Here is a 25,302-nt window from a genome sequence, read left to right as displayed (position 1 = left end):
AATCTTTGGAACTAGATATATCATTAACCTCATGACACTTTATGATCGAGTTCACAGCAGCCATCTATGGTTATATTTAGAAAACTTTTATTAAGCAGAAACTCTTGTATTTGGATGTATGCATACATCCAAATAAAAGAGTCTCTGATGAATAAAAGCTTTCTCAATCTAACCATAAATGGGTGTTGTGACCTTGCGGTCATAAGCCCTGTTAATACCCAGACTTCCATGTTCTTCTTCATCTTTGTTGAGATGTCAATTTTTTTTTAAATGTAACTCCCAAGTGGAGTTACATTAAATTTTTTGTGGTTTAAACCCCAGATCTGTGAACAAGTATTTGGACACACTCAAAACATTGCCACTACTAATTATTACTAATTATTACTAATTATTAGTAATTATTACTAATTATTACTAATTATTACTAATTTATTACTAATTTATTACTAATTATTACTAATTTATTACTAATTATTACTAATTATTACTAATTTATTACTAATTATTACTAATTTATCACTAATTATTACTAATTTATTTATTTGTCTTTTTACAGAAAAAGGCAGGATCAAAGAAGAAGTGAGGCTATCAACCAATACTACAAGAAATAAGATATCTTTTAAAGACTTATACAATAAGATAAATATATCGAATTCATGTTGGTGCCATAAATACTACAAAAAAACAAATAATTATTTATTATGTTGCAGAGACCAATATTCAAACATACATTTTTAGACATTTTATACAGAAATCTTTGTTTTTATACATTAACCTCGTTTTTTATACAGAAAACCTTGTATTTATACAGAAAAAGTTGTAAAACAAAGAAACTCGTATAATTATTTAAAAATATCAAAATTATGCATTTTATCAATTTTAAATGTAAATATGTTTTACTAATAAATATGTTTTTGTTTATCTTTGTTTGAATATTTTAAATTAAACTAACATAGAATTAATATCTTTTCGTTTATCTAAAGCCAAAAAAATATATATAATTGTTGTCCTTTTTTCAATAAAATTAAAAATATTTAAACGATCTCTGCTTTTTATTTACTTTGTTATGTTATTAAGCTGTACCCGGTCACGCAATGCTGTGGCTCAGTCTAATCAAATGGAAAGAAAGAAAACAGAATACACATATTTTCTAGCGAAGCAATGAAAATATTTTAAATCTATGAGGCGAAAGTGATTGGTAATAGAAGCAGAGGAAGACCGAGTAAAACTTGGCGTGGATCAAGCAAGTATTTCAAATACTTAAAATGGTCAAGTCAGGAGATGAAATAATCGGTGGGTATGTATGAGGAGATGCACAAATGTGAAAGAGGCAAAGATTGTGTGCAAAGACAGATTGGTGTGGCGTTCTATTCTCTCTGCCTACCTGCGGAGCAGCAGCATGGTGGTTGGTTTGAAAACTTAAAATATAAAGACAAAAACATGCATGTATTCAAACAAAACATTGTGGCAAAATTTCAAGGCAATCTGTGGAATAACATTAGGAGATTAGAAAAATATGCGGAATCCAAGACAACGGTATGCGCTATGTCAGGAGAATGGAACCATCCAGGCTTCCCGACATTGCACTGTACAGCCAACCCCAAGGCAGACGACTCCCACCAGACCACCAAAGAGATGAATCGACAGCTAGGAATCGACATCGCAGGAGGCTAATCCCTCTTCATAACAGGCCACAAGCCCTACACCAAGCATAAAAAGAAGAAGAAGAAAATTAGAGATTTTGAACAATATAATACATACCTTTGTACATTTTTATAAATTTAGATATTATATATAAAAAAATAGATGATCTCAGAAACGTTTAGCTACAGTTTAATCTGGACAGAGTTATTTGCTTATGGGGGTTTACTGGTCTTGATGGTCAGTTAATCCTCGGTTTTAATCCAATCCAAAAACCGTTTGATGCTTGCATGACAAACGAATCCTTCTTCAACTGAACAGGGTCTTCGGTTTTCTGCGTTTTAACAAAGTCGAATTTCGACAGCAGATGAAAAATGACGGCTTTTATCTCCAACAGTGCGAATCTTGATCCTAAAATAATAAAAAATATCCAAGATTAATTCATCAATAATATATATAATACAAAACCCTTATCCGCACCCGAATGGTGCATAGGGCACTGTGTCATATAAACGCAGTGTTATCTTGATCGATTTTACACATGAAGGAAAGGTGATCAGCCTTCCGCTTCAGGTACCAGTCCAGGGTAATATTGAATAAATATTACAGTGAAAAAATCACTTATATTTATTTTACCCCCCTTGGGAATCGAACCCGGGACCTCCAGAACGGTAGCCGAGCGTGCTGACCATTACACTACGGAGGCGGATCAAATAATGGTATTGGTAAATCTTGACTTGGAACTTCCGAGATGAAGACTCTCCGATCCATAACCGGAAACACATTGCGAGACCGAGTAAGAAATACCGACATCCGGAGCATGTCGCTCACTCCTTTCAAGAACGTCATAAATCAAAAATCGTCAATTTTCAGTTGAGCATGTTTTCGGAATGCCCAGAAAATGTACTATATCCCAGCAAACGAGGCATATTTTTAACGTAATATTTACCCGCTACAGGGCAGAAAGTGTTGTTTTTGCATTTTGAAGAAAAGGTATTGTTTAATTATATTTTTTAAATATACTAAATATTTTCAAATGGAGAAAAAAACCTTCAGGTTTTACTTAAAAAGATCTGTTTCACAGTAAAAATTTCAATAAGTGGCTTGATATTTATTTTTAATACATTGTATTATATTTTTAAACATTAAAAACGTTATCCTGAAAAATCAAGTTTTTGATTTATGACGTTCTTGAAAGGAGTGAGCGATGTGTAAGACGGAGGATATCGTGAGGTGGGAACGACAACAAAGGCGATACTGGAATGATCATATAAACAGAATGTCAGAAGACAGACTTCCACGTATCGCCCTCCAAGGCAACCCTGAAGGACGCAGACCCCCAGGCAGACCTCCAAACACGTGGAAAGATAGCTGGGAGTCAACATCCCAAGAGCTACAAGCGGAGGCACAAACAGATCGTTAGGATCTACAAAAAGAAGAAGAAGATTAGGTTAGGTTAGGTTAGATTAGATTAGGCTAGGTTGCAATTCTGAAAACGATATTGGTAAGAGGCGGCCAGTGGCTGAGATTGTCGGCACTCATGGAGTTGGCAAAAGAAGAATGAAAGCATACGAGGGAAGAATGGTAAAACAAATTTATGAGGGGAATGTAGTTGGAAAAGGGAGCAGAGGAAGAACGAAAAAACTTGGCACCATCAGGTATGTCAAATACTTGAAAGCTGTCAGGTTAGGAGTCAAAATAATCGGCGGGTATGTGTATGAGGAGATGCGTGAATGTTGGAAGAGGCGAAGAATGTTTGCAAAGACAGAATGGTGTGGCATTCTATTCTCCCTGCCTACCCCTGTGGAAAGCGATGTGATGTTTAGTTAGTTAGTTAGTTTAATGTTTCAAGAATGGTATTAGTGCTGTACCCATAGTCGCTAGGTTGCAATTATAAAGAGGCAGCCCACTGGCCGCCCTTACTACTAAAATTGTCGGCACTAAAAGGTCTGTTTCAAAATTCTCGCTTAAAATATTTTTTTTAAATTTCATTCAATATGGATTGTCTCTTGATTAGAGTCTTGGTTCCAACCATAATGTATGGAAGTGAAGTATGAAGTTGGCAAAAAAAAAAGATGAAAGTAGACTGGATGCAGTCTAAATGTGATCTGCCAGAAGAATGTGTGACAAAACGATGTATAATAGATGTGCGAATAGTGAAATAAGGAAGGAATGCAAAGCTGAGATAAGCATTATCGATAAAATTAAGGTGTGTTGAGATGGTTTGGACATGTAGAACGAATGAGTGAGGAAAAAACGGTAAAACAAATTTATGAGGCGAATGTTAGCGGGAAAAGAAGCAAAGGAAGACAGAAAAAAACATGGCACGATCAGGTATGCCAAATACTTGAAAGTGGTCAGGTTAGGAGTCGTAACAATCGGCGGGTATGTATGAGGAGATGCATGAACGTGGAAGAGGCGAAGAATGTTTGCAAGGACAGAGTGGTGTGGCGCTCTATTCTCTCTTCCTACCCCTGCGGGGAAGCGGCGTGATGGTTAGTTGTATGTGCGGCAAAATGATGTGCGATAGAATGATTAAGGAAAAACTTATTTTTATGCCAATTGCGTTTTTTTAAAGACTACTAGTTTCGGAATCTTAACTTCCATCGTCAGATCTGAATGATAACTATAGTTATTATTCAGACCTGACGATGGAAGTTTAGCTCCCGAAACTAGTAGTCTTTAATAAAACTCAAGTGGTATAAAAACAAGTGTTTCCTCCATCATTGTAACATGTCTTACCACAAAATTAATGCCGAAACAATAAATAAAATTGTGCGGTAGATGTTGAAATGGTGAAATAAGGAAAGAATGCAAAGCTGAGATAAGCATTATCGACAAAATTATAGAAAGGTGTGTTGAGATGGTTTGGGCATGTGGAACGAATGACTGAAGAAAGAACGGTAAAACAAATTTATGAGGCAAATGTAGTTTTGAAAAAAATAGCAGAGGAAGACGGAAAAAGAGACATCGCCCATTGGTAGGACACTGCAGTAGATTGATGCAGTGTTCACTTTGCCATTTATCTAGTATGTCTTGATTCTCCATACTGTAATGGTCAGAAGGCTCGGCTACCGTTCTGGAGGTCCTGGGTTCGATTCCCAGGGGGGGCCAAATAAATAAAAGTGATTTTTTCACTCTAATATTTATTCAATATTACTCTGGACTGGTACCTGAAGCGGAAGGCTGATTACCTCTCCTTCATGTATTAACGATCAAGATAACACTGCGTTTATATGATGCAGTGCCCTATGCACCATTGGGGTGTGGATAAGGGGTTTGAAGTTGAATTTGAGTCATGTATTAACGATAAAGATAACACTGCGTTTATAATAAGGATAAAATAAGACTGCCATTTATGAAAAAAACACAGTCGCAAAATTGTTCAATGTATAAGGGTTTGAAAATGTATGATGAGATGCCTGAATGTATGGAGAATGAAAAGAGTCTGAAAGAATTTAAAAATAAATGTTTTGTTTACTGTAATAAATAATAATAAACCCTTATCCACACCCCAATGGTGTATAGGGCACTGCGTCATATAAACGCAGTGTTAACTTGATCGTTTTACACATGAAGGAAAGGTGATCAGCCCTCCGCTTCAGGTACCAATCCAGGGTAGTATTGAATAAATATTACAGTGAAAAAATCACTCATATTTATTTTACCCCCCCTGGGAATCGAACCCGGGACCTCCAGAACGGTAGCCGAGCGTGCTGACCATTACACTACGGAGGCGGTTACACTAAGAAGATGTAAATATATGTATATCATAGTCCTACAGGAGAAAGTGACCAACTACCAAAACGTAAAATGTTCAGGAGGGCTAAAGTCACTTTTGCATGGCAACAAAATAAACACCAATCTCTAACTCTCTAACCCTTATCCGCACCCAATGGTGCATAGGGCACTGCACCGTATAGAAGCAGTGTTATCTTGATCGTTAAATACACGAAGGAAAGGTGATCAGCCTTCCGCTTCAGGTACCAGTCCAGGGTCATATTAAATAAATATTAGACTGAAGAATCACTAATATTAATTTTGACCCTCTTGGGAATCGAACCCGGGACCTCCGGCATGGTAGCCTAGCGTGCTGACCATTACGCTACGGACACTAACACCAATGCAGTTTGTAATTTTTAACAAGTCAATATATTATACTTCCGAGTTTAAAATCACTTTGGGGTTTTTTTCAGGGCAATATTAAGCTAGTAAGATATCAAATAGTCAATGATCACGTTTTTGTAAAACAATGCACTTGGTCACTTTCTCCTGTATGACTACGATATGTAGATGTAGTAAATTAAATGTACATAAAAGTTTATTTTGGTCATAATAAAAGCTAACTTGACAAATAATAAAACTAAAAATTAAAAAATATGATGCAGTGCCCTATGCACCATCGGGGTGCAGATAAGGGTTTGAAGAAGTCTTCATTCTCTTACCGATGCAGTTCCTTGGGCCCAAGCCAAAAGGCATGTAGGTGAAAGGGATAATGCTGTTTTTGTTCTCATCAGAGAACCTCTCGGGATCAAACAGTGTTGGGTTCTTGTGGTACCGAGGGTCATAGTGGATGGCTCTTATGGGGAAAATCACTACATCTTCTGGGTAAAGCTGAAACAGAAATCGAGTAGAATATTATGAGGTTGAATTTAACAATTATTTAAAATTAAATTGGATAAATTTAAATGTTGTTTACAACGATACGTTTTTGGACACACTCAAAATGTTGTAAATAAATTATCTGGTCAAATTATAAGCTTAAATAATAATAAAAATAAAGATTTTTTTTCTGGCGTTTCTCATGTGTGTCATTCAAATCCAGGATTCGGACCTCACATACTAATAAAAGAGTTTCTGCGAAATAAAAAGATTCTTCTAATCTCACCAATAGATGTCTCAAGTGAAGTTCTAGTGATTCAAGAACAATGTTTCAAAATTGGTTCATATATATATATAGAACTTCCAAGAATTTGAGTAGTGTGGTTGTCAATAATGGGTGGAATTGGTGAATGTTACACGTGTGTTAAGTTATCACTAAAACCAGCCTATGACGGTCGTCAGCCCCGTAAATGCCCAGACTTCCATATTCTTCTTCATCTTTGATGAGATGTCAAAAATAATATGAAAATAAAATGTTGTGTTTCACTCTCTCTCGCTTCTCGGTGATAGTGTGTGAAGGAGACGTGTAACTTACCCTGATTGAATTTTTATTAAGCGTTCAAAGTTACTCTAATTGAATGTAATAAATTGTTCAATGTTACCCAGACTTAGTGTAATCAAGTGGTCAATGTTACCCAGATTTAGAGTAATCAAGTGTCAATGTTACCCAGATACAGTGTAATCTAGTGGTCAATGTTACCCAGATTTAGTATAATACAGTGGTCAATGTTACCCAGATTTAGTGTAATCAAATGTCAATGTTACCCAGATATAGTGTAATCTAGTGGTCAATGTTGCCCAGATTTAGTGTAATACAGTGGTCAATGTTACCCAGATTTAGTGTAATATAGTGGTCAATGTTCCCAGATTTAGTGTAATACAGTGGTCAATGTTACCCAGATTAAGTGTAATCAAGTGTCAATGTTACCCAGATATAATGTAATCTAGTGGTCAATGTTACCCAGATTTAGTGTAATACAGTGGTCAATGTTACCCAGATTTAGTGTAATACAGTGGTCAATGTTACCCAGATTTAGTGTAATACAGTGGTCAATGTTACCCAGATTAAGTGTAATCAAGTGTCAATGTTACCCAGATTTAGTGTAATCAAGTGTCAATGTTACCCAGATATAGTGTAATCTAGTGGTCAATGTTACCCAGATTTAGTGTAATGAAGTGTTCAAAGTTGACCTGATTGAGTGTCAAATAGTTATCAAAGTTACCATAGTTAAATGTTCCCAGTTATCTACAGTAATTGAGTGCAATTTACCGTATACGATTTCTTGCTTTCGTTTTTCATTGGCGGGAGGGTATAAGTTTTCACACATTTCCGGTCCAAAGATGGCAGTGGTGGCCACATCCGTAACACTTCTAAAATTCCATAAATGAAATACAATAGTTTAGAAACACAATTATGCCTAGGACACCATATTTTGTAATTCTCTTTAAAATGTATTTTAAAGATAGCATAAACATGGGTCCCAACACGTAGCAACAATGTTTGTATGGACACGGCTCCCGAGTCCAAAGCGTGGGGACAGTTTTGTATGGACACGGCTCCCGAGTCCAAAGCGTGGAGACAGTGTTTGTATGGACACGGCTCCCGAGTCCAAAGCGTGGAGACAGTGTTTGTATGGACACAGCTCCTGAGTTCAAATCATGGAGACAATATAGGAATGGACACGGTTCCCGAGTCCAAAGCGTGGAGACAGTGCTTGTATGGACACGGCTCCCGAGTCCAAAGCGTGGGGACATTTTTTGTATGGACACAGCTCCCGAGTCCAAAGCGTGGAGGCAGTGTTTGTATGGACACGGCTCCTGGTTCCCGAGTCCAAAGCATGGAGACAGTGTTTGTATGGATACAGCTCCTGAGTCCAAAGCATGGAGACAGTGTTTGTATGGACACGGCTCCCGAGTCCAAAATGTGGAGGCAGTGTTTGTATGGACACAGCTCCTGAGTTCAAATCATGGAGACAATATAGGAATGGACACGGCTCCCGAGTCCAAAGCGTGGAGACACTGTTTGTATGGACACGGCTCCCGAGTCTAAAGCGTGGAGACAGTGTTTGTATGGACACGGTTCCCGAGTCCAATGCGTGAAGACAGTGTTTGTATGGACACGGCTCTCGAGTCCAAAGCGTTGAGACAGTTTTTGTATGGACACAGCTCCCGAATCCAAGGCGTGGAGACAATATTTGTATGAACACAGCTCCCGAGACCAAAGCGTGGAGGCAGTGTTTGTATGGACACAGCTCTTGGTTCCCGAGTCCAAAGCATGGAGACAATGTTTGTATGGATACAGTTCCTGAGTTCAAAGCATGGAGACAATATTTGTATGGACATTTGTATGGAGACAGTGTTTGTATAGACACGGTTCCCGAGTCCCAAGCTTGGAGACAGTGTTTGTATGGACACGGCTCCCGAGTCGAAAGCGTGGGGATAGTTTTTGTATGGAAACAGCTCCCGAGTCTAAAGTGGAGGCAGTGTTTGTATGGACACAGCCCCTGAGTTCAAAGCATGGAGACAATATTTGTATGGACATGGCTCCCGAGTCCAAAGCATGGAGACAGTGTTTGTATGGACACAGCTCCCGAGTCCGAAGCGTGGGGACAGTTTTTGTATGGACACAGCTCCAGAGTCCAAAGCGTGGAGGCAGTGTTTGTATGGACACAGCTCCTGAGTTCAAAGCATGGAGACAATATTTGTATGGACACGGCTCCCGAGTCCAAAGCATGTCCAAAGTATGGACACGGTTCGCGAGTCCAAAGCGTGGAGACAGTGTTTATATGGACACAGCTCTTGAGTCCAAAGCATGGAGACAATGTTTATATGGACACGGCTCCAGTGTCCTTGCAATACTCGTACCAGCTTTAGTAAGTTGTACATCATTGATACAAGTGTGTTGTGCAGTACTAATTACTTAATAATAACAAATAATAAAACCCTTATCCGCACCCCAATGGTGCATAGGGCACTGCGTCATATAAACGCAGTGTTATCTTGATCGTTTTTACACATGAAGGAAAGGTGATCAGCCCTCCGCTTCAGGTATCAGTCCAGGGTAATATTGAATAAATATGACAGTGAAAAAATCACTTATATTTATTTTACCCCCCTTGGGAATCGAACCCGGGACCTCCAGAACGGTAGCCGAGCGCGCTGACCATTACACTACGGAGGCGGACAAAGCTAATTACTTTGCACTCTTTTAATTTTATATTATTTTCTTTATTAGTAGTAGTCAGGAAAAAACGTCAAAAATCAAATATGTTCTGCACAATTTTTACTAGTAAAATTCATGAGTTGGAATAATTGTTCGTATCACTTATATCAATAAGGAAATAATGCAAGGCTGGGATGAGCATTATTCATAAAATTAAGAAAGGTGTGTGAATCAAATGAGTGTAGAAATGATAGCTAAACATTATTATTTTTTGACATCTCATCAAAGATGAAGAATATGGAAGTCTGGGCATTTACGGGGCTTACGACCGTCATAGGCTGGTTTAAGTGATCACTTTACACACGTGTAACATTCACCAATTCTACCCATTATCGACAACCACACTACTCAAATTCTTGGAAGTTCTATATATATGAACCAATTTAGAAACCTTGTTCATGAATCACTAGAACTTCACTAGAGACATCTATTGGTGAGATGTAAAGAAGCTTTTTATTAAGCAGAAACTCTTATATTAGTATGTGAGATCCAATAGATCTCACCAATAGATGTCTCTAGTGAAGTTCTAGTGATTCATGAACAAGGTTTCTAAATTGGTTCATATATATAGAACTTCCAAGAATTTGAGTAGTGTGGTTGTCAATAATGGGTAGAATTGGTGAATGTTACACGTGTGTAAAGTGATCACTTAAACCAGCCTATGACGGTCGTAAGCCCCGTAAATGCCCAGTACTTCCATATTCTTCAACTCTGATGAGATGTCAAAAAATAATATGAAAATAACTCCTGTAATTGGAGATAATCCAGATTTTGTGAACAAGTATTTGGACACACTCAAAATGTTGTAAATAGCTAAACAAAGTTATCATGAAAATGTGATTGGAAATAGAAGCAGAAGAAATATAAATCTTGGCATGATCAAGTATTTCAAATACTTGGGCATGGTGAGATAAGCGGGTATGTATGAGGAGATGCATGAATGTGGAAGAGACAAAAAATGTTCGTAAAGACAGGTTGATGTGGCGTTCCAATCTATGATGATCCACAAGGAAAATATGAATGTTTTATTTGATCAGTTCTGTCGGATTCCATGGACAGCTAGACGCACCAATGAGTCCATTCGCCAGGAACTACGCCTGGATGGCTTGACTCTGGCCAATATCTGTACCCGACGGATTCTCCAGTTCTTTGGACACGTTGCGCGTGGCAACAAGGATAGCCTGGAACGACTAGTTGTGATCGGTAGCCTGGAGGGAAAGAGAGGGAGAGGAAGATCCCCCACACGATGGAACGATCAAATTAAGGCAGCAGCAGGCACCTCAGTGGTTGGAGCGCTACGTGCAGCGCAGTCAAGGGATAACTGGAGAAGAGTCATTGCTTCTGCAAGGGTCACAGCCCTCAGCAATGAGGATTAAGACGGAGAAGAATTTAATCAGTAACATTTGTGGATATTGCACAAAAAATCCTTCAAATGCAAATCTGTTCTTTTTACTGTATTCTATAAAAAACACAATTAAATTTGCGACAAACCGTGACCAATCCAATATAAAATCTTAAGTATTTTTTTTTTCTTTATTTCAAATTCTGTTGCATTACATAAATTCAAAAATTAAAAATATTAATAAAAAAATAAAAATGAATGCAAAAAAAGATCCCACAAAGGCATGGCCTGTGTGTGGGTATACAAAATAAATAGTCATAGTACAGGGTATAAGGGTATAGGTTTCTAAGTATAATTAGTTAATACAAAATACAAAAAACTTAATGTAAAATACAAAAAAGAATACTTGACTAAGCAATTTTTATTTTTTTTTAAATTAAATTAAACCGATATGAAATCATTAAATCATACCAAAATGTAACAATTTTACAAGCTAGAATTCCTGATTACTTAAAATCATATATAAAAGAATTGTTACGTTTTGGTGAGGACCTCCACATATTCTTTAAATTAGGGTTTGATACAGCATCCAATGGTGCATAGGGCACTGCAACATATGAATGCAGTGTTATCTTGATCGTTAACACGTGAAGAAAAGATGTGAAAGAAACATTAGAGTGAAAAAATCACTTATATTTATTTAATATAAGTGATTTTTTCACTCTAATATTTATTCCATATTACCCTGGGCTGGTACCTGAAGCGGAGGGCTGATCACCTTTCCTTCATGTGTGTACGATCAACATAACACTGCGTTTGTATGATGCAGTGCCCTATGCACCATTGGGGTGCGGATAAGGGTTTTATTATTATTTAATATTACCCTTGACTGGTACCTGAAGCGGAGGGCTGATCACCTTTCCTTCATGTGTAAACGATCAAGATAACACTGCGTTTATATGAAGCAGTGCCCTATGCACCATTTGATGCGGATAATGGTTTTTATTTATTATTATATTTATTTGACCCCCCTCTGGGAAAACCCGGGACCTCCAGAACGGTAGCCGGGCGTGCTGACCATTACACCACGGAGGCGGGCATATAGGATTGGAATATATCTGATGGTCCATTCCTCATTACCTGATACAACCATGTCCATGTACTTCATATTCTGAAGATCATTATAGGACACTGCCCGCTGGCTGGAGGCTGCCACGTCATCAATCTCCAGCTGCAGCCTTCTCTGGACTTCTGGGTTCACAGTCAGCGCGTGAGCCAGGAAGGACAGAACGTTTGATGAGGTGTCAAACCCGGCTATGAAGAACAGGAACGCCTGCGCGGCCAGCTCATCATCAGTCCACTCTGGAATTATAAACAAACTATCAATTGTAGACAACATTTTGAGTGTGTCCAAATACTTGTTCACAAAATCTGGATTTTCTCCAATTACAAGACCAATTCATCTCACCAATAGATGTCTCTAGTAAAGTTCTAGTGATTCAAGAACAATGTTTCAAAAATGGTTCATATATATAGAATTTCCAAGAATTTGAGAAGTGTGGTTGTCAATAATGGGTAGAATTGGTGAATGTTACACGTGTGTAAAGTGATCACTTAAACCAACCTATGACGGTCGTCAGCTTCGTAAATGACCAGACTTCCATATTCTTCTTCATCTTTGACGTAATAAAAAATATAATAAAACCCTTATCCGCACCCCAATGATGCATAGGGCACTGCGTTATATAAACGCAGTGTTATCTTGATTGTTTACACATGAAGGAAAGGTGATCACCCCTCCGCTTCAGGTACCAGTCCAGGGTAATAATATTGAATAAATATTACAGTGAAAAAATCACTTATATTTATTTTACCCCCCTTGGGAATCGAACCTGGGACCTCCAGAACGGTAGCCGAACATGCTGACCATTACACTACGGAGGCGGACGAATCTTTGATGAGATGTCAAAAAATAATTTAATTAATTGTAGACCCAACATTTTGAGTATAGAGTTTTGTTTTCTGTATTTTCATGTTTATTACTTTCTTATATATTTTTCAATTTTGTTAACCTTAACCCGATGGTTGCCAGAGACGAGATATCTCGGCAAATGGCGGAGTGCCCGTATGGCCAGAGACGAGATATCTCGTCAGTACTTTTGATGACGTATTACTCCGCAGTTTTAACTCATATTGACAATCTGTCAAAAACGGAATATACATTGCCATCAGTTGAAGTTGTCACAAAATATTTTTTAAAGTTTTTAAATACTTTTAAGTGATTTATCGGTATCACTTTCAGCTGACAGTTGACAGATGTCATTAGGGCTACCACTCAAACCACTTGAAATATTGATTATTTTAATCGATTGTTTTGAACGCCAGGGGTTTTTATTTTGCTCAATTTTTTTGTGTTTTTCTTATTATTTTAAAATATTCCATTGATAAATAATAGTTGTATGTTAATATTAAATTTAATAAAAACTTGCGTGTGCGACTTAGTGTGACAACCCTGAAAATTTGAAACTGGTTTAACTTCAAGAATAAAACTCTAACAATCAATGCGGGATATAATATTTGGTAAGTAAATTATAATTCAATAAAAACAACAAAAAAAAAATATTTAGACAACTTTTTTTTTTCAAAAAAATACTTGGCCTGTTGAGCACTGCGGCGTAATTTATTTGCGGCCATGAAAAGGTTAATCTAATGTCCCAAAGTGAGTAATAGAGATTACTCATTTGGAATATCATATATCGCTCACTCCTTTCAACAACGTCATATATCAACAAACTTGATTTTTCAGGAGATCGTTTTTAAAGTTTAAAAATATAATACTAACTAACCATCACGCCGCTTCCCCGCAGGGGTAGGCAGAGAGAATCGAACGCCACGCCACTCTGTCTTTGCAAACATTCTTTGCCTCTTCTACATTCATGCATCTCCTCATACATCCCCGCCGATTGTTACGACTCCTAACCTGACCACTTTCAAGTATTTGGCATACCTGATCGGTCTTCCTTTGCTTCTTTTCCCGCTAACATTCGCCTCATAAATTTGTTTTACCGTTCTTTCCTCACTCATTCGTTCTACATGTCCAAACCATCTCAACACACCTTTCTTAATTTTATCGATAATGTTTATCTCAGCTTTGCATTCCTTTCTTATTTCACTATTCGCACATCTATCATACATCGTTTTGTCACACATTCTTCTGAGAGATCGCATTTCGACTGCATTCAGTCTACTTTCATCCTTCTTTTGCCAACTCTATGTTTCACTTCCATACATTAGAGTTGAAACCAGGACTCCGTTGTGCACTGCCAGTTTAGCTAGATTGTTTTTAAAGTTTAAAAATATAATACAATGTATTAAAAATAAATATCAAGCCACTTATTGAACTTTTTACTGTGCAACAGATCTTTTTAGGTTAAACCTGAAGGTTTTTTCTCCATTTGAAAAATATTTAGTATATTAATATAAATAATTAAACAATACCTTTTCTTCAAAATGCAAAAACAACACTTTCTGCCCTGTAGCGGGTAAATATTAAGTCAAAAATATGCCGCTTTTGCTGGGATATAGTACATTTTCTGGGCATTCCGAAAACATGCACAACTGAAAATTGACGATTTTTGATATATGACGTTGTTGAAAGGAGTGAGCAATATAAGGAGGAAAGATTCATAGACATTTTATTTTATTTTTTTATTATTTTTTTTGACATCTCATCAAAGATGAAGAAGAATATGGAAGTCTGGGCATTTACGGGGCTGACGACCGTCATCGGCTGGTCAGCCCCGTAAATGCCCAGACTTCCATATTCTTCTTCATCTTTGATGAGATGTCAAAAAATAATATGAAAATAACTCCTGTAATTGGAGATAATCCAGATTTTGTGAACAAGTATTTGGACACACTCTAAATGTTGACATTTTATTTTATGATTTTCTCTATACACTTATTCACGGTTATAAAGAGCTACTTCTCGGCTATAACAAGTAAAAATACTATCCAAAAATTCATACAACTGTTATTTACAATCCACAGTGTCAACATTGTACTTTTATCTGCATTTGAAAAGAACATAACAGACCCAAAAAAATATAGGAACTGTGATCATATGCATGTTGATGAAACTTTTCAACAATGATTTTTGCACCCAAAGGGTGTTTGTGCACTACACAGAATTACACAGAATTTTACCGTCCGGCACGTCAGTTAGCGTTTTAAAACGATGATTGGCTTGTGCTTTTGGTGCGTGAACACGTTGTACGTAAATTCGATCACGCTAAACTGTCGTAGTCGTTTTCATTTTTCAAAACCGGACTGCCGGACGGTCGAATTCCGGGTAGTGGACAAGCGCCCAAAGAAGCGCAGTACATAATTTCCGAATTTTATATGAAAACTTGATTGACGTAGTTTTAATTTTAATTGTGTAGTTTTGTTTGTATTACGGCTTATTCGGTTGTGTAACAACCATTCCAGATTATTTTTTGGGAGGTCAAGAGATCTTGCATTCGTTATGTCACCTGCGACCATATTAGTCTATTGTGACCTCCCTCTGTATCATAGCTCACTCACAAGACCTATGTGTGTCATGTAACTCACGACCTGTCTTGGTGGTAGGAGCTTCACCGTCTCGGAGTCCAGTAGTGGTCCTCCAAGGATGTGACTTGGTTTGCGAGTGAGTGCGTCACAATTATAGAGAATGTGGATTGGCGATTCGTTATCCTACTTATAAAATCTACGTACTCCTCTTCGTGACTCCCCAAGTCATGAAGTCCAATTTTTGTCATGTGTTTCCTCAGTCTGCAGTGTCCTGTCAAGGTCCTGGTTAGGATCCTTATTTGTTTTTTGCTAAGCTTTAGAGCTTCTGTGGTGAATTTCCGCGAGTACCCCTTGATCAGTTCTCTGCGACTATTCCAAATACTCATATCTTCATGTGATGGGTATGTTTATTAAAAATACCTGTTCACGGATATAACGAGTAATGGTTATAACAAGTAAATTCAGTCGGTCCCGTCATCCTCGTTATAACCGAGTTCGGCTGTATATAAATAAATGAATTAGTTTATTGACAATAAACGCGCTTAGAGTGTCAGAAATGAAGACTCTAAGAAGCATATCTGGCAAGAGTCTTCGAGAAAGAATAAGAAACGCCAGGATCAGGGAAATATGCGAGATGGAAGATGTCGTTAGGTGGGGAAGGCAACGAAGGAGACAATGGTATCTAACCATCCAGACTCCTCCACATCGCACTGTACGGCCAACCCCATGGTAGACGACTCTCGGGCAGACCACCAAAGAGATGAATCAATAGCTGGGAATCGACATTGCAGAAGGCTAATCCCTCTTAAAAACAGGCCATAAGGCCTACACAACAAGATGAAGAAGAAGAAGAAGATTGACACTATGAGGACGTTTGCTTACTTCTCTTGACAGTTCCCTTGCCAACGTGTGATTCGTCCACCGCGGAGAAGCCAGAGTCTTTGGCCTCTTCAGCGGAAGTCTCCTCGTGCTTCAGAGCCCCTTTCTTGGCTTCCATCAGCAGATGTATCATGTCCGGTCGGATGATGTTCTTCTCCGTTCTCTCCTTCATGGTCACCCGCACCAAGTTCTTGAAGAACTCGCTGACTGTCTTCGGCAGCAAAGGAATCCTCAAAAACTGCAAAACGAAATTCATTGAAATAGATCAAGGAAGCAATGGATGGCCAGGACGTCTGGGACTTGCAGCGGACAAACAATGGTAGAGTGTAGAAGAAAAAGAAGATATATTCATTTAATTATTTAAACTTCATGTACAGAAGAAAAAAACTACATTGGCAAGCTTATTGTTGAAAAGCAATATCTTTCAACCAACCAAAAACAGACCAGTGATATTGGTCGAAATGTTTGATACCATAAATAGCTGTTTGCACAGAGGGTAGATAGTACTTAAACATTTGATAAAAAAATTTATTTGTACCAGAAGATGAAAACATCTGTCGTTTTTGAAACTAGTCGTAAATATAAAAATAAAACTCATTAAAGTGCTATATTCAAGTGTTTAATTTTAATAAAATAAATTTAATAAAAAACATATTTGTAATATGTAGATGATAATAAGGAAGGCAAAGGATAAAGGGAGTTTAGGGAAGGAGGTAGAGGGAAACACTAGAGGAGGAGGTTTGATGGACAGTTAGGATTCTAATGATAGTTAGTAATGTCTCAGACTTATTTTAATAGTTATAAGAGAAGGTGCATTTTTTACAAGGTGAGGTAATTCATTCCATAGTCTGGCCGCTTGGATAGAGGAAAGGCAATCGAGAGAGTATAGGCACATAGGACGCAGATAATCTGATGTGAACCAGGCAATCGCCATGGATTGTTGTTGAAAAACATCAAGAGGTAGACCAAAGAACTCATGGAGGCCTAGATGATAACATGATTCGGAGGCATGGCCTAGGTGACGTTGTCCGTGATAGAAGGACCTATAACCTGAGGACAAGGAGAGGGGTCCCCGACAGTCTGCAAAGACGATAAGTTGGGATGGAACCAGGAAGAAGGCGTTCATACCTTTGAAAATTTAGGTGACAGCAGTATCAAAAATATCTTGAGCATCTGGATCCCGGAGAAGTTGGAAGCTTTGCTTCCCATCTTGTAGAAGTCGTTGTCACCGTCCTTCAGGGAGTTGACTTCTAGGCCGAAAGCAGCTGTGGCTATCACATCGTTTGTGTATCTGGTGAAAGCGCCTTTCAGTTCGATCTCAATCAAACCCTTATCTGAAAGGAAAAACAGACATTAATATCTTTCATTAGAATCCTAACTGTCCATCAAACCTCCTCCCTTAGTTTTTCCCTCTACCTCCTTCCCTAAACTCCCTTCTTCCTTTGCTTTCCTTATTATAATCAATTTGTAATTTATGTTTTTTAATATTCAAGTACCATATACCCTCTGATAGAAAACAGTCTGTTTTGATCAATATCACTAGTCTGTTTTTGGTTGGTTGGAAGATATTGCTTTTTAGCAATAAGCCCGCCAATGTACTTCTTGTGATTCAAGAACAAGGTTTCTTAATTGGTTCATATATATATATATATATATATATATATATAGAACTTCCAAGAATTTGAGTGGTGTGGTTGTCAATAATGGGTAGAATTGGTGAATGTTACACGTGTGTAAAGTGATCACTTAAACCAGCCTATGACGGTCGTCAGCCCCGTAAATGCCCAGACTTCCATATTCTTCATCATCTTTGATGAGATGTCAAAAAATAATTATGAATATTGAATAATTTCATTAATTGATTCGGCAGTCACTTTGTGGTAAAATCTATCCTTTTTCAAACACAAGTTTGAAAATGATGCGGAATGCATCGAAACACGTGTCACAGTAGATTTTAAGAAATACTGGTATTTACTAAGTAAAATTTTAATTAAAATCGATATTAAATGAATATTGAAATAAAAATTCGCTCCTAGGTTGAGCATATGGCCACCACGAGTTGGAGACTGCCACTCGACCAGTCATTCCTTGTATACCTTTATTTTCCGTTTTCTCGAATTCTTCCAGATAGAAGTTGGTCGTCTGTTCCGCACAGCGCGCTATAAAGTCGTACATTCCTCTCATTTTGGAGCTGGTGAAGGCCGGACTCAGAGTGGACCTCATTTCTCTCCATTTCTGACCTGAACACACAACACATCGTGGGTTAAAAAAACCTTAAACCTTAACACATTGTAGTCGGGCGCTTCGAACAATAGACTCTAGCCTATAGCGGGTGTTTTTCGCGATGAGCGCGAAAATATATCGCTTTCTTAAAATTGACACAATTTCTAAACCAAATAATATTTTCGATTGAAATTTTCATAGAAATCATATGTAACATTTGATCATCAAAAATAAATTATAATCATAATTTTTAATTAAGTATTCCGTATTTCACAATTTTAGAAGCATTGTAATAATAATAATAAAACCCTTATCCGCACCCCAATGGTGCATAGGGCACTGTGTCATATTAACCCAGTGTTATTTTGATCGTTTACACATGAAGGAAAGGTGATCAGCCCTCCGCTTCAGGTACCAGTCCATGGTGATATTGAATAAATATTGCAGTGAAAAAATCACTTATATTTATTTTACCCCCCTTGGGAATCGAACCCGGGACCTCCAGAACGGTAGCCGAGCGTGCTGACCATTACACTACGGAGGCGGACAAAAGCATTGTAAACTATAATAAATAGTCTTCCTCTCCGAGGTATCATTCCCTATACAATGCTAATATATTCAAATAATAACATACCAAACAGTTAACAAAACAGTGCGAGCGGTATGAAAAATAGTCCAGTACCTGAAATGGCTCAAACTAAACTTGAGATTGAGATCGCATAAAAACTCTAGATTTCTGGGGATGCCTTTACAAGCGACACACTAGCCAATCTGGACAAGACATCTCAACAAAGCTAACAAACCCGTATATTACCGTTTCCCGCCGATAACCGACAGTCGACAAAAACGGCATTTGCCGTGTCCCGCAGTTGACCGACAGTCCGCGAAAAACGGCAAATGCCATGTCCCGCCGACAACGTGTTAATGATGCATATTGTAAAGTTTTCAACATTCTATAAACTGGCAAAATACACTAATTGGTTAATGTGAATTTAAAAATAAATTAGACCTCAACCCTTTTCAACTGTGCCACATACAATATTAATTCCACTAGTTAGGCGCCCCAGCAGGGCCATGAACAGTCATATTATTTTTTGACATCTCATCAAAGATGAAGAAGAATATGGAAGTCTGTGCATTTACGGGGCTGACAACAGTCATAGGCTGATTTAAGTGATCACTTTACACATGTGTAACATTCACCAATTCCACCCATTATTGACAACTACTCAAATTCTTGGAAGTTCTATATATATATGAATCAATTTTGAAACATTTGAATCACTAGAACTTCACTAGAGACATCTATTGGTGAGAAGAAAAGAAGCTTTATTATTGAGCAGAAACTCTTTTATTAGTATGTGAGATCCGAAAACAATGTTTCGAAATTGGTTAGAACATCCAAGAATTTTAAAAGTGTGGTTGTCAATAATGGGTAGAATTGGTGAACGTTATGCGTGTGTAAAGTGATCACTTAAACCAGCCTATGACGGTCGTCAGCCCCGTAAATGCCCAGACTTCCATATTCTTCTACATCTCTGTTGAGATGTCAAAAATAATATGAATTGGAGATAATCCAGATTTTGTAAACAAGTATTTGGACACACTCAAAATGTTGTAGGTAAGGTGAGTGTTTAAGTTTAATAATCATTTTGTACCTTGGAGAGTCAAAAGAGTGTTGGAAAAAAGAGGGTCAGCGTCATTGTCAAACACGTTCATATGGTCAGTAAAGTTATCAAAATCCTTCACAGTAATTTGTTTTATCAATTCCAAGTCTCTGATTTGTAAGAAATGCTTCATAAACTGATTCAATCCAATATAACTGAAAACAAATGGAAAAAACAAATATTAATATATGTATAACATTACAAGTATGCTTCTTCTCCGTCTTAGCCCTCATCACTGAGGGTTGTGACCCTTGTGGAAGCAATGACTCTTCTCCGGTTATCCCTTGACTGCGCTGCATGTAGCGTCCCAACCACCGAGGTGCCTGCTGCTGCCTTAACTTGATCGGTCCATCGTGTGGTGATCTGCCTCTCCCTCTCATTACTGAGGATAGTGACCCTTGCGGAAGCAATGACTCTTCTCCAGTTATCCCTTGACTGCGCTGCACGTAGCGCTCCAACCACCGAGGTGCCTGCTGCTGCCTTAACTTGATCGGTCCGTCGTATGGGGATCTTTCTCTCCCTCTCATTACTGACGAAAGTGACCCTTGTGGAAGCAATGATTATCCTCCAATTATCCCTTGACTGCGCTGCACGTAGCGCTCCAACCGCCGAGGTGCCTGCTGCTGCCTTAACTTGATCGGTCCATCGTGTGGGGATCTGCCTCTCCCTCTCATTACTGAGGATAGTGACCCTTGTGGAAGCAATGACTCTCCTCCAGTTATCCCTTGACTGCGCTGCACGTAGCGCTCCAACCGCCGAGGTGCCTGCTGCTGCCTTAACTTGATCGGTCCATCGTGTGGGGATCTTCCTCTTCCTCTCTTCCCTCGAGACTACCGATCACAACCAGTTTATTGCGCAATTTTTTGAATTTGTATACCTCTTTAAAAAACATTTGATTCTCACCTCTCTCCTGGATATGCGTCGTACATTCTCTGGGCAAACTCCGTGATGTGTTCTTTCTTCATCAACAAGCGTGTTATATGGCCAATCAATGGGAATCCCATGGGCGGACTCTTGACCCCTCTTCTACTGAAATACGTGCTCTCCCATTTTCCGAGGAGATAAACGGCACTCCCTAATCCAATCAGGAATAACAGGATATCCCAATAATCCAAAGACATCGTCTGGAACAAATAAAAAAAAAAATGTTAAAAACCTCTTCTCTAATAACTTATAAGAAACGTCTGAGACATTTCTATCTATCATTAGAATTCTAACTGTCCCATCAAACCTCCTCCCTTAGTTTTTCCCTCTACCTCCTTCCCTAAACTCCCTTTTTTCTTTGCCTTTCTTATTTTCATCAATTTGTAATATAAGAGTATGTTTTTTTTAATGTTCAAGCACTATCTACCCTCTGATTGCAAACAGCTATATATGGTATCAAACGTTTTGAGCAATATCACTAGTCTATCATTAGAATCCTAACTGTCCATCAAACCTCCTCCCTTAGTTTTTCCCTCTACCTCCTTCCCTAAACTCCCTTCTTCCTTTACTTTCCTTATTATCATCAATTTGTAATTTATGTTTTTTTTTTAATGTTCAAGCACTATCTACCCTCTGATTGTAAACATGTATATATGGTATCAAACGTTTTGACCAATATCACTAGACTGTTTTTGGTTGGTTGTAAGATATTGCTTTTTAGCAATAAGCCCGCCAGTGTACTTATTTCTTTTCTGTACATGAAGTAAATAAAAATAATAATAAAAATATTCTGGAAGCGAAGCACGGAGTTGGCAAAAGAAGGATGAAAATAGACTGAATGCAGTCAAAACGCGACCTCTCAGTGCGTCAAAACCATATATGATAAATATTCCAATGGTGATATACGGAAAGAATGCAAGGCTGGGAAAAGCATTATTTTAGGAAGAAATATTTGTGTTTTTATTATTTACAAAAATACTTCAATTTTATACTGTTTCTGTGAGCCTAAGCAGCTTTTTATTAGAAATAGGTTATAAAATTGTGGTAGAGTGGGTTCGAACAAAGAATCTCTGACTCAAGAGTCCGTGACACTAACCACAGGACCACAACACGACACAATTTGATTGATAAAATTAAGAAAGGTCCATCGAGATGATTTGGGCATGTGAATTGAATGAGTGAAGAAAGGATAGTAAAATAAATTTATGAGGCGAATGTGGTTGATAATAGAAGCAGAGGAAGACCGAGGAAAACTTTGCATGATCAAGTATCTCAAATACTTGAAAATAGTCAGGTCAGGAGTTGGAATTATCGATGGGTATGTATCGACGTGCCCTAAGTAAAGTGCTCTAACTACATTTTTGTCAATTTTGAGATATTTGGTATATGTTATCAACTGACCGTTGACTACAAATATAAATAAACAAAAAAAAATATGCAAAATAAATTACGCCTAGTTTTCAGGCGTATAAGACGCTATCTACATCGAATTTTCGAAATGAACTGAACTCCTAAAACGCCAACTACTTAATTTTGACATAGCATAAAGTTTTGAAACGATTTAATACATTATTTTATCGTGTTTTGGAATGTATAATACTAGTTTAGAATTTCAGATAAAGCCGTTAATTAATAAAAAAATACGTTGAAAAAATCTTCTAAGCTCTCTCCTATAAAGTAACAGATTTGCAGATAGAGTACTTTACATAGGGGCCGTCAGTATGAGGATATGGTTTCTAGTTGAATACCAATTTAATTTAACAGAAGGGAAGCAAGATGAAAGCGGATTACTCTTAACACAAATTTATTCAGTTCTATAAAAATTACAATCAAGAAATACTTAAGAATAATCGCGTGATTCTAATATGAGAACAGTTGAAATACGTGTCGATCGGAGGACGGGCGGCGACGAAGTGTGACGGGCTAGTATCCGCTCGTTGCGGGCTCCGGTGTAGGGTGTTCGTTATTTCACTCGATTTGAGTTGCCATAGTAGATGTGTGGGTTGCCTCAAGGAGATGCATGAATGTGGAAGGGTCGAAAATTGTTTTCAAAGCAGATCGGTGTGGCGTTCGATTTTCTCTGCCTAACCCTGCGGAAGAGCGGCATAATGATCAGTTAAGTTCTTATTACGAATAACAGGCTATATGAAGGCCTGGGTGTAACAGGCATCAATAGTAAGGTAGAGGAAAGGCAATTGAGATGGTATGGGCACATAGGACACAGAGAACCTGATCATATTGTGAACCAGGCAACCGCCGTGGATCTTCCTCGAAAGACATCTAGAGGAAGACCAAAGAATTCATGGATGCTGCAGAAAGATATTATGATTCGAAGGCATGGCCTAGGTGACGTTGTCCGTGACAGAAGGACCTACAGCCTGAGAACGAGGAGAGCTGACCCCGACAGTCTACAAAGACGATAAGTTGAGATGGAGCCAGGAAGAAGAAGTGCTATACATCATTCAATGTGATCAGTTATGCCAGCCAAATGCCAGGTCGTAAGCCCTGGAACGCTCAGACTTCCATCGTCTTTGAGACACCTGTATATAATATATTTATTTATGAGTTCAGATTATGTACATAAATTGAATGTTTAGGTCGAAACCTGGTGCCGATAAGGGCTTGAATGAAAATATAACAAAGATCAGCACTTTGAACCTATTGAAGGCATTCGAAATGTGGTCACATCGTAGAATTCTACGCATTCCATGGACCGATATGGTCAGCATATGTGCTCCAAAGAGTTCAGATTATGTACGTAAATTGGATGTTTAGGTCGAAACCTGAGTCTCCGTCAACTTCAATGGTGCATAGGGCACTGCAAAGTTGTATGCAGTGCATTGTGCACTATTGGATACGGATTAGAGCCGATTTAAAAAAGGGTATAATAAAAAAAAGACATTGTATTTTGGCTAAGTATATATATATATATATATATATATATATATATATATATATATATATATATATATATATATATATATATATATATATATATATATATATTATGGTTTTTATTTCTGTGGTAAGATAATACTAATATCTGGGCTTCAAACCGATCCAAAACCCATTGACTGCTTGGATTGTAAACGAATCCTTCTTCAGCTGGATGTGATCTTCGGTTTTCTGCGTTTTGACAAGGTCGAATTTCAGCAGCAGATGAAAAATGACGGCTTTTATCTCCAACAGTGCGAATCTTGACCCTAAAATTAAAAAAAAAATACAAGTTTAATTCATCGAGAATGATATTGTTGTCAGGTTGCAATTTTGAAAATACCGGCTGCATATGTTTATTTACCAAGATAGCATTATATGTGGTGTTGGAGACATACATACATTTTCATCCTACAACAGTAGTATGTGTAGTAGCTACTACTAATATCACGCCGTTTCACTGCAGGGGTAGGCAGAGAGGATAGAACGCCACACTCTTCTGTCCCGACATACACTCCTTGATGCCTTCACATCTATACATCATACATGTCCTCCGATTATGCAGACTTTTGACACCACCAGATTTTAGCAACTTGCCTCCATAGTGTAATGGTCAGCACGCTCGGCTACCGCACTGGAGGTCCGGGATTCGATTCCCAGGAGGGGGGTCAAATAAATATAAGTGATTTTCAACTCTAATATTTTTTCAATGTTACTTTGAACTGGTACCTGAAGCAGAGGGCTGATCACTTTTCCTTTGTGTTAATTAATAATCAATAACACTGCATTTATATGTTAATTAATAATCAATAACACAGGTTGGATGTTATTCGACACTTTTTCTATCATTAGTATTATTCATTTCAAATCAAGCTTACATTTTTCTCGTATCTACTACAACAGTATGTGGAGCAGAGGACAAATTATTTTTTCCAATTGGAATGTAACTGTCTACCTAGATTTTTTTTAAACTAACTAACCATCACACCGTTTTGCCGCAGGGGTAGGCAGAGAGAATAGAATGCCCCACCACTCTGCCTTTGCAAACATTCTTCGCCTCTTCCACGTTCATGCATCTCCTCATACGTACCCGCCGATTATTACTCCTAACCTGACCGCTTTCAAGTATTTGGCATACCTTGTGCCTAGTTTTTCTCGGTCTTCCTCTGCTCCTTTTTCCAGATACATTCTCATAAATTTGTTTTGCCGTTCTTTCCTCACTCATTCGTTCTACATATCCAAACCTTTCCTCAGCT

At 38.0% G+C, this 25,302-nt stretch overlaps 2 protein-coding genes across 2 annotated transcripts in view; one reads left to right on the top strand and one right to left on the bottom strand.

Moving 5' to 3' along the window:
• LOC148312759 (apolipophorins-like) overlaps window positions 1-1,042 on the top strand; it is a 101,922-nt gene extending 100,880 nt beyond the window's left edge. Inside the window, exon 60 of the mRNA XM_088273676.1 lies at window positions 557-1,042. Within this exon, the coding sequence (XP_088129802.1) occupies window positions 557-583 (27 nt within the window). The 3' untranslated portion in view covers window positions 584-1,042. The remainder of the gene's footprint in view (window positions 1-556) is intronic.
• Window positions 1,043-1,770: 728 nt separating this feature from the next.
• The window catches only part of LOC148312758 (uncharacterized), a 42,802-nt gene continuing 19,270 nt past the window's right edge, over window positions 1,771-25,302 (bottom strand). Inside the window, exons 10-20 of the mRNA XM_088273660.1 lie at window positions 24,169-24,315; window positions 23,156-23,202; window positions 21,092-21,312; window positions 20,180-20,343; window positions 18,395-18,538; window positions 17,427-17,632; window positions 16,302-16,536; window positions 12,009-12,230; window positions 7,574-7,674; window positions 6,087-6,255; window positions 1,771-2,052 (exon numbers count right to left, since the gene is read on the bottom strand). Coding sequence (XP_088129786.1) covers window positions 1,883-2,052; window positions 6,087-6,255; window positions 7,574-7,674; window positions 12,009-12,230; window positions 16,302-16,536; window positions 17,427-17,632; window positions 18,395-18,538; window positions 20,180-20,343; window positions 21,092-21,312; window positions 23,156-23,202; window positions 24,169-24,315 — 1,826 coding nt within the window. The 3' untranslated portion in view covers window positions 1,771-1,882. The remainder of the gene's footprint in view (window positions 2,053-6,086; window positions 6,256-7,573; window positions 7,675-12,008; window positions 12,231-16,301; window positions 16,537-17,426; window positions 17,633-18,394; window positions 18,539-20,179; window positions 20,344-21,091; window positions 21,313-23,155; window positions 23,203-24,168; window positions 24,316-25,302) is intronic.

Source organism: Brachycentrus maculatus, unplaced genomic scaffold (genome assembly GCF_059751285.1).
Source record: "Brachycentrus maculatus isolate JH-2025_06_01 unplaced genomic scaffold, ASM5975128v1 h1tg000033l, whole genome shotgun sequence".
Lineage (NCBI taxonomy): Eukaryota > Metazoa > Arthropoda > Insecta > Trichoptera > Brachycentridae > Brachycentrus > Brachycentrus maculatus.
Note: the sequence above shows the minus strand (reverse complement) of the source record. Positions and strands in the feature narration are given on the sequence as shown.